The sequence below is a fragment of the Limulus polyphemus genome, unplaced genomic scaffold, assembly GCF_000517525.1.
Source record: "Limulus polyphemus unplaced genomic scaffold, Limulus_polyphemus-2.1.2 Scaffold4468, whole genome shotgun sequence".
In the NCBI taxonomy this organism is placed as follows: domain Eukaryota; kingdom Metazoa; phylum Arthropoda; class Merostomata; order Xiphosura; family Limulidae; genus Limulus; species Limulus polyphemus.
The window spans coordinates 69,075-79,482 of NW_013670078.1; the positions used below are offsets into that span (position 1 = coordinate 69,075).

The 10,408-nt window shown below is 32.1% G+C and overlaps 1 protein-coding gene across 1 annotated transcript in view; it reads right to left on the reverse strand.

Annotated features, from left to right (window-relative positions):
- Window positions 1–10,408, reverse strand: part of LOC106471199 (Niemann-Pick C1 protein-like) — a gene marked incomplete at its 5' end in the record, with an annotated part of 74,596 nt that overhangs the window by 52,745 nt on the left and 11,443 nt on the right. Inside the window, 7 exons of the mRNA XM_022399825.1 lie at window positions 2,824–2,952; window positions 3,464–3,524; window positions 5,032–5,232; window positions 6,741–6,946; window positions 8,115–8,238; window positions 8,398–8,710; window positions 9,491–10,007. Coding sequence (XP_022255533.1) covers window positions 2,824–2,952; window positions 3,464–3,524; window positions 5,032–5,232; window positions 6,741–6,946; window positions 8,115–8,238; window positions 8,398–8,710; window positions 9,491–10,007 — 1,551 coding nt within the window. The remainder of the gene's footprint in view (window positions 1–2,823; window positions 2,953–3,463; window positions 3,525–5,031; window positions 5,233–6,740; window positions 6,947–8,114; window positions 8,239–8,397; window positions 8,711–9,490; window positions 10,008–10,408) is intronic.

The window sequence follows — 10,408 nt, forward strand, 5'->3', positions numbered from 1 at the left end:
GTTGATGAATACCTCCTACAAGTGATATTCCTCTGTTTACAGTTGATGAATACCTCCTACAAGTGATATTCCTCTGCAAAAATGTGGGGTGACATTCTCTACAAAGTTCACGTGTAAACCTGTACAACAAAAAAAAGTATAAATATGACACAATTATGTCTTGCAACTCATTCCTGAAGATGTAGTTGCAACATGAAAAAATGTAGAGTCAACTTCTTAATGGTCATATATTGACCTTAATTAAAATGTTTTTAATTATGTACCTATTTTAATGTTATTTATTACTTTGATATTCCTCTGTACTGGGTGAATTCATCATTGAATTCTCCATACATTGTTTTCTCAATGTTTTCAGGAATAGTCATTTCCTGAAAACATTCCTTGGTCAACTTCATGTTTAACATCATTGCTCTGCAAAAGGGAGAAAAATTTTGTAAGCACTTTGTACAATGGAAGTACAGGTGTAGAAGGAATATTTAGAAACTCCCTTGCCTTAGATCCATTGTCACTAGTGGTCTCATTATATTTGTTCCAGATGCATAACTAGAGCAGAAAAGTTTCTGCTCATGGCTTGTAATGATGGACTACCGGTTGTGTGCCAGTGATTTCTGTTGGATGCAGAACGTTCGACACTTTTCCTGCATCGTGCTCCACTTCAATGACGAGTAATAGTAGAATCTATAAATATCCTGCTAGAAGGATGTAACAGTTTCATCAATGTAGGTCCTGTGAAATGCATCCTTTAGGGCCAATTCTAATCTGTGTACAAAGCAGTGGATACCAATCAGACATCTGCTTTAAGTTTTGCAAAAACACCATTTCTACAGCCAGTTTCATCACAACACCAATGCAAACAAGTTTTGACTTTCTCCAGTGCTTGATAACTATTGTCTTTTGTTACACGAACATATACCACTTCTTCCTCAGTTACACTGCTATTATTTGAGGTATCACATGTCAGAGAGAAAACTTCATTTTTCTTTCAACAGTTCCCTAATTTCTATTTTGAGATCTGCTATAAAACTACAAAATACTGCAGCCTGTTTGCCATTTTGATAATTCTCCATGATTTCCATTCCATTGCACTTTTCTAATGCTAGCAGTAGTTTCAGATCAGTGAAAGGTTTCTCTTTATTGGCAAGATGGAATGAAGTTTAAAAAAAATCCATTGTACATTTTCGAAGTCAGGTGCCTCCACAGACCTAAGTTCTTTTAGTATATTTGATTCATGAAGGGGCTTTTCTGGCAATTTGCACATTTCTGTAAGTCCAGGGAAATTCATGAATTTTTACATTACATACTCTATAACTTTTGGTTCTTGTTCAAAAGACATTGGATTTACTTGTTTTATCAAACTGTTAACATAAACAACAGCATGTACCATGTTTGTAAGGTCTGAGCAAAGGAAAACCACAAAAACTGATACTCCCATGACTGATTTTTCTCCAATTCATCTGCCCACTTGCTCTCAAAAGAGTCACATTTAGTTCTAGCACTATTATCAATACCAGAAAATTGATACCAAACTTAAACAGTGGACACTGTGCCACTGATACTTAGCACTTGAAAAACAGTAGGGTCAAACAGGTGGACAACAGTAGGCAATCCAAGGTTAAACAGGTGGACAAGCTCCATTTTATAAATTATACACCAGATAAATACACTTCAAAATAGTAAATTAAATATTTTAACAGTATAAAAAGCTTAAACAAGTTAAGTGAAATCACATAGTATTCAAATTCTTTGTATAATAACATCTCTTGTTACATTTTTCATCTTGTGTCCACCTAGTACTAAAAATTTTATTGTTTATATTAGTGACATGTTCTCTATTCATGGTTGCTTCCATTTTGTTATATGCATTATTTCCAATGAGAAATTTAACTGAGATGTGTACACTGTGTTGACTGAAAGGCATGTAGGCCACGCCTACCAGCACTGTGTGGTTCATATATTTTGATCCTCAGATTTTTAGTAAGGACGTTTCATCTAATGAGTGTCCAAGTGAAATAAATCAATGTTTTCTTACTATTATCTCAACAATTTCGAAAGTTGCATTTAGATATCTGAACTTATTTCGACTTTGTGCCATAGGACAATTCATCATAGCAAGGTAAGTGGAGAATTATACACACAAAACATATGGCATTTTACCAGATGCTGTTCCTAGAACATTTCAAATGAGCTCTGCCCATAGCTCATCTGATGTTTTTTTTGGAGGCCATAACAGCTCTAGGCCTACACCACTTATCATTATCTACTAAAAAGATGTGAAGCTGCTGAAGCTATCTTTGGAGATCATCAGTTCTGCTTTGTAGGTAAGCTTTTTTGATGCCACAGTTCCCTGTGACAAGTTTATCATTGCATATAAGTTGTTTGTGCACTGGCAAGTTAAGCTGCACAGTGGACTTGCCTGCAGCAATTTTTGGTTGTCCGAAGCAGGCATCATTTCAAACAATATCTTGATATACAAATATTGACATTTACTGAGAGTATACACACACACACACACACATATATCCAAACTACATTCATATACTATAATCTACACAGATTTTTGTAAATACAGTCCCAATAATGAAACTCTCATGTACTTTTTCACCTGAGATTCTACTTCCCTGTGGCATCAAATAAATAATTCTTAAGCATTTCCCATAATTTTTCTATATCTATCTATCTAATTTATCTATATTTGCCCTGTAACCTCAATTTCCTTAGATAACAATGGTCTACTTTAATTTTAAGATCAGTTTTAAAGTAATGCCTAACTAAATTATAAATATATAGGTCTACTACAAGGTAGAAAAAATAGGATTAACTTACCAATAAGTGTTTACATCTTCGAAACCTTCCAAGTGCTATGGAAACATAAGCAAACATGATGAGGTAGCTGATGAGAATGGTGACAATATCTGACTGACTTTCTCTGTCTAATTCATCTTGAATAGAACGCTACACAAGAGACATATATTTTATAGTTAAAAACTGATCCAGACCTTTGTATAAGAAAAAGACATATTTGTAAATTACAGTTACAAAAAAGTGATCAATTCTCCCCAACTCGGATGATTCAAACATAACATAAAAAATATCTTAAAATAACATCTCGCACCAATAAGTTTAAATACAGTAAAATATAAAAGATTATTTCATTCTGGAACATTAAAGTTATTTATTACAATTACAATACATGTACATAAAAATGACATCTTGTATCGGTGCATCTTAAAACTACTGTGACAAGATAATAAAACAGACTGCATTTAGCAAACTAGAATACATCCACCAACACAGCAAATTATATATACTTTAGAGAGAAAATACAAAATGTGCTGAGAAAAAACTCTTAGAAGTTCCAAGATGTCACTGGTTAAAGTAATTACAAAGTATTTTTAATTTATTGTTACACATAAAACAACACGATTACGTGACTAGTAAAAGCAGAGCTGAAAAATAAATATACCTCTGAAGAGAAAGAAATGGTCATATTCGGGTTAGAATAATTCTTCATAAATTCCACATACCTAGAAGAAAATGATGAAATTAATGTTTACATTTTGTTAACAAAATCTTTCTACAAAGAACTTATGAATTTATAACATAGAATATTTCCATTATCAATTTTACAGGATTTTTAAATGTTAAGCTACAAACAGTCATGTTACAGCAATAGCCACATAATGTTCCCAACATTTACATAACCTTAAATAACATTCACAAAGTGTAGTCAGCAAAAGTATTAGGTTATTTTAATACCAAGGAAATGGTACCCCTTTAAATAGCCAATAATATCTTTATAATTTTTTGATATCCAAGGAAATGGCACCCCTTTAAATAGCCCATAGTCTCTTTATAACATTTTGCTCGTGGTGCTTTCCTTTTCTTTTACTCTTCAATCCTGTTCAGTTATTTTAATAAAACACTTTGATATGATTCTCTCCTATACTGAGTACATAATCTCCTTATGTTCTTTGAATTATGCACTAAAAACAATTAGCCCATAATCTTATTATACTCCTTCATCCATACACTTTGATACAGTACTCTACTACACTAAGCTCACAATCTCCTTATGTTATTTGTATGATACACTATAAACAATAAGCCCATTATCTTCTTACACTCCTTCATCTCTATACATAGGCATAGTACTATCCTACATTTAGCTAAGTATCATTATATGTTTTAACAATACACTAGAATGTGACACTTCTCAATTCTTAGGTCATAATCTTCTTGTACTCTTTCAACTGTAACCTAAAACATCCAATCCTACTTTTAGCTAAAGGAAAGCTAGCTTCTCTTGAACAGAATTAGATGTACCAGTTTAACATATTTGTCAAAGTGTTCATCTTTAAAGCAGTTATAAAACAGTATCTGACATTTCCCATATTAGTGCTTTTAATGAGGGTTAACTTAGCTCTGACTGAACAGGCATTTAAAATTTTTAGCTTCTCTCGGGCAACTGAAATAAAATCCTACACGTGTTTTGCCAACTGAAAAAAAAAAAATTATCTTAAGTGAAGTGCCTTACAATAGACAAGCTGAATTTTTTTCAGAAGTGTTGAAACAAACTCAGGCTCCCTCATGAAATACTTTGAACAGGCAGTTTTTCCAAGTTACTGCTTTATGTTAATTTAGTGCTGAAATGAACAGCCATCTCACAAGTTAATGTGTTAAATCAATGTTATGCTAAACAAACATCTTCGGCTTAGTATCTTACCCTTGTGGTGGATCATACAAACACTGATTTAAGAGCCAGATTTTCCATTATAGAGTTCCAATTCATATCGAATCATTTTTGTATGTTGCCAATTAATGGAATGTTGCATTTATTCTTGTGTGTTATGAAGGCCACATTACAACAAAAATACATTACAAAACAGAATTAACTGTGCAATCTGGCATTTATTTAACCATGTTTTGAAGGTCTAATTTGAAGTTAGTAACATAATACCTAAAAGTGACTGGCTAAAACCTTACTTTATAAAAGATACCATGAGAAAATAATACTACAGAGCTAATACATACAGTTTTTCCCAGGCCATGGCATCTCTATTGTCTGCATCATTTTTATGGTTGTTAACCATCATAGTAATGGTCAAAGCTGTTGCATTTGAAAAATCCTGTCCTTTAAAACCACCAAGAGCCACATATGGATACACTGGACCACCAAAATCTCCAAGACAAGGCAACCCCAGTGGAAGAGAATCAGCAACAGCAAGTGGATTCCTAAACCATTCAAAAACATCCTTACATAATGTGAGGTATAACTGATAATCACACAAAGACAAATAATAGGTCTGAAACATGGTTCATGCTCACATGTTTAGAGTATATACTACATGAGCACTTATGTTTCATTTCTGAATAAGTATTAAATTTCTGAAATTCAAGTGAGGTATATACTCATGACAACTGTAGTTGTGAAACAAATTATAAGAGAATGTGTGACCTAAACATTGAGGAACCTACTGAACTATCTTACAGCAAACATATTGACTTATTTTGTTAGCTGTGGTTAAGAAGGAGCCAATAAATCATAAACATAACAAAGTGGCCTCTCATTTGAAACAAGCCAAACTTATCAACAGTATTGTTAGTAGTGAGAATGAATTAATGCATTAAAGACATTATGGGTTTTAGTTTACTTGTGTATTGCTTTGTGAAGTTGTGTAACCATAGTCACTTTCTTCTATAGAATTTGATTTGATAATTTACAAGTTACTTTTTACTTCTGATCATTAGAGACAGCTTACTTTGGATTATAACTTATTAATACTACATAATTCCAGACAACAAAGTGGCCTCTCAATTGAAATAAGCCAAACTTATCAACAGTATTGTTAGCAGTGAGAATGAATTAATGCATTACAGACATTATAGGTTTTTTACTTGTGTATTGCTTTGTGAAGTTGTGTAACCATAGTCACTTTCTTCTATAGAATTTGATTTGATAATTTACAAGTTACTTTTTACTTCTGATCATTAGAGACAGCTTACTTTGGATTATAACTTATTAATACTACATAACTCCAGACAACAATGAAGAGAAAGACTTTCAACAGCACAACTGGAAAATAAATAACAGAACTTGGTATTGGAGAAAAAAAAACAATTAGAAGAAAAATTGATAAAATTAATTAACAAAAAACTCAATCACATGTCAAATGAAACAGAACTGCACATGATTCAAAAAATACATAATAGAAGTTTTGACATTAGAATAAAAACTGAAACTATAAATACAATGTCCAAAGTGAAACTTTATAATATTGATTATTAAAACTTATTGTAAAAGACAGTTTCATAGGCATCAATTATATATTCTAGAAAACCTAACAAGGTTATTTAAACACAAAACTCACTGTACACAGGAATGAATGTGATCCAAGTAAACCTAACAAGGTTTCCTAAACATAAAACTCACTGTATGCAGGAATGAATGTGATCCAAATAAACCTAACAAGGTTTCCTAAACATAAAACTCACTTTATGCAGTAATGGATGTGATCCAAGTAAACCTAACAAGGTTTCCTAAACACAAAACTCACTGTACGCAGGAATGAATGTGATCCAAATAAACCTAACAAGGTTTCCTAAACATAAAACTCACTGTATGCAGTAATGGATGTGATCCAAGTAAACCTAACAAGGTTTCCTAAACATAAAACTCACTGTAAACAGGAATGAATGTGATCCAAATAAACTTAACAAGATTTCCTAAACACAAAACTCACTGTACGCAGGAATGAATGTGATCCAAGTAGTTATAACCTTCTTTTTCAAAGTCCAAGTTAGTATCATTATTCTGGAACCAGTTGAGGGGACTCATGATTGTGCACTTTCCATTGTCCATTGGTGAAAAACATATATTTTCAAGGTGGATGTTTTTCCCCCCACTTCTAGCCATTAGAGATGTGATACTATGTTGCAAAGACAACACCTACACAAAAGATACATCTTTAAATACAGAGATCATATTGTTCTTATACATGACTAACCTTTGAACTAATTCCAAGTGATGTGATTGGCAAGTGAGATATATGGATAATGGTAGCAATCAATTCATTTTTAGAGAAACATAATTTTAATAAAGTAAGATATGAACATTATAGAATTTGTTAAATGTTTTGGAATTTTTAAATTTTCATCTTTAGTAATCTAGAGTTACAAAACAATCAATTGTAATTACATCGGAGATAAAAGTTGTAATGCATGAGAAGTAAACAATTTTAATACAACGAGTAGAGCAAGAGAAAATGAAAAGTATGTAGCATCAAGGAAATAGTTACATTAAAATAGACTTAAATCAAATGACAAATGTGTATTATTAAGAGACAGTAGAAGTGTTTTTACATATAACATCTCTTTCATTAGACATTCAGTATCGTGCTTGGCTATAGAAGTGTTTTTACATATAACATCTCTTTCATTAGACATTCAGTATCGTGCTTGGCTATAGAAGTGTTTTTACATATAACATCTCTTTCATTAGACGTTCAGTATTGTGCTTGGCTATAGAAGTGTTTTTACATATAACATCTCTTTCATTAGACATTCAGTATGGTGCTTGGCTATAGAAGTGTTTTTACATATGACATCTCTTTCATTAGACGTTCAGTATCGTGGTTGGCTATAGAAGTGTTTTTACATATAACATCTCTTTCATTAGACATTCAGTATCATGCTTGGCTATTTAAAGAATTTTAAAGTTAGAGAGCAAAATCAGAAGCCCTGTTTCTGCACGTTTGGGAGGGTTTGTAGCTTTTCTTCCAGTTTTTATACATATACCCATATGTTCAAATGCTGTTACTTTAAGGTGATGTTTAGTTTGACCAATATAAGAGGCCTTAAAGTCTCTGCACGGCTTGTCTTCTTATACATGTTTACTAAATGCTTCATATTATTACATTTGTGTTTTACTTTATTATGGATAGTGATGTAGAGCTTGGAGAGGTTTAGAAAAATGTTAACTTTGGTGCAGAGTAGTAACACTCCTATGTTCTAATGAGAGACCATAATCAAAAATTAAACACAGCTTTTAACAGATAATTTATCAGTATAACTACTTATTAATCAATATATGACCATAAAGTATTTCTTTATCACACCTCATGAAGAAACTGTTTGTCAAATACTGGTCCAAAAGTCAGGGTCTCATTCTTGGGTGTTGTGTAGTGAAACGGTCGTCCTCCAACTTTGGTGATAATAACTTGTTCTGTCCGATAAAATGGTCTACACAGAATTAGACAGAATATTTATGATAAGCTTCATAACAGTTGTGAGAAATGGTCAATTTTCTCACTTAACATAAGTAAAAGTAATATATAGCTAGTTTTAAATGTGAGTAAGAAACAAACAAGTTCCAAAAGAAGTCTCAGAAAAGAATTTTACCCAAAATGAGAATTGAAGTAGTCCCTTTCCTTTCTGGCTTGACTTTGTTTATCAGACCACAACTCAACAGGATCTGAAGTGACAGTGAAGAATATAAGACCACATGAAGATACCATCACTAAGACAACACCACAAAACAGTATCAGAATTGGATAACTCGCACACAATGTTCCCAAATGAGTAAAGAAAGCTTCTAGTTTAGATTCTATATGTGCTCCTATTTTCTCTAGAGGATTCTTGACATCTTCATGGGACAGAAAAACTGCATCTTCCTCAGAAATTGATTCATCGCTGTTTAACAAATTCTCAGAATCTAGTAAATACAAAATTTTATTTTTGTAAAACACTTACTAAAAACATTAAAACCATTTATTTTTAAGACATCAGAGAAACTTAAGGATTGTTTTAATACCCTAATGATGACAAAATCCAAATTATCTAAGATCATATTTTAAAAGCAACATGTAAACACTGGTGCAGAACCTTCTAATACATATTTAGTGTGCAAATCTCTAACTAAGCATAAAACAGCAAAATCTGTGACTGTAAAACAATGAACCAGAAACCTATCTTTAGATATACAAATTGACTAGCTTTTTACATAAAGGACTTAGTAACTAAAATATTCAACAGAAATACATTCTAACCAAACACGGAACTATATAACAGCCAGAAACCAATCTTTAGATATACAAATTGACTAGCTTTTAACATAAAGGACTTAGTAACTAAAATATTCAACAGAAATACATTCTAAACAAACACAGAACTATATAACAAACAGAAACCAATCCTTAGATATACAAATTGACTAGCTTTTTACATGAAGGACTTAGTAACTAAAGTATTCAACAGAAATACATTCTAACCAAACACAGAACTATATAAGACAGAAACCATGAGTATTCAGTAAGTTTATTAGATACAGAAATATATTTTATCTTATTATTATTATATGATGTGTGGCTAGGATCAAGCAACATAAAAGTTAAAATTACTAATATAAATGCTATTTTGATAAATATTTCATTATTTCAACATTTCAACCTTTTGTTGATACTTTGTATGAAATAATGTAGAAATATAAACTTACCTTCTGGCTTTTTTTGAAGAAGAATCCTTGCAATAAAGCAAATCGTTATATTAATCACAGCTGCAATAAATATGAAGCTCATGACTACCCACATTCCTGGAATACCCCAAACATCCCATTCAGCTGGAGGTTGAGGAAAAGTAGGAGAATCACAGCTGGTAGGACAATCCACACAGCTACACGCCTCACCACCAGGGGACACTGGTTGAGAACAAGGAATAACAGGAGTGTCCATTGGTAAGTAAGTATTATTTCCTACATGTACAGGTCCTTCATAAAATTGAAAGTTTATCTGAAATGGTGAAGGGTCATGGGTTCCCATATACTCCAGCCAACGACGTGGAGAGCAATTTTCCCCCCAGCTACCACAGAGAACGACGATAGCTCTAATGTTTCCTGCTGGCATCTGTACATTTTCACAGTTATCAAACAAACCTTCTGAGAAAGCATTTGTCATGTAATAATTGATTTCAGTCACCATGTTCTTCCCTTGGCTAATTAGAGTCGTGTTTAAAACCTACAGGGATAACGAAATAACTTCCATTACAAAGAAAGCTTAGTTAATCACTGCAAAAAATTACTTTTAGAAAGTAAACATCATAAAACACTGTAACAGTTAAAACTCATAGAACTTTGAATCCAAATAAGTACACAGTGCAAAATGTAACAGTTACAAAGAGATGAGGAAAGAAAGTAATAATTATTTCTGCAGCGTTTATGGTATCAGTTATCAAAGCTTAAAAGACAAGTTCAAATACTATTACTTAACAATTAAATTTTCAATTAAGTTATATTATGGTTTAAAACGTAATATACTGTAAATGATTTAAAAAACTTCAAATTAATTTATAAAATGACCTTCACAAAGTTTAGAAAAACAATATTACAGATTAATATTTAAGGGAATTGTCAGCTCAA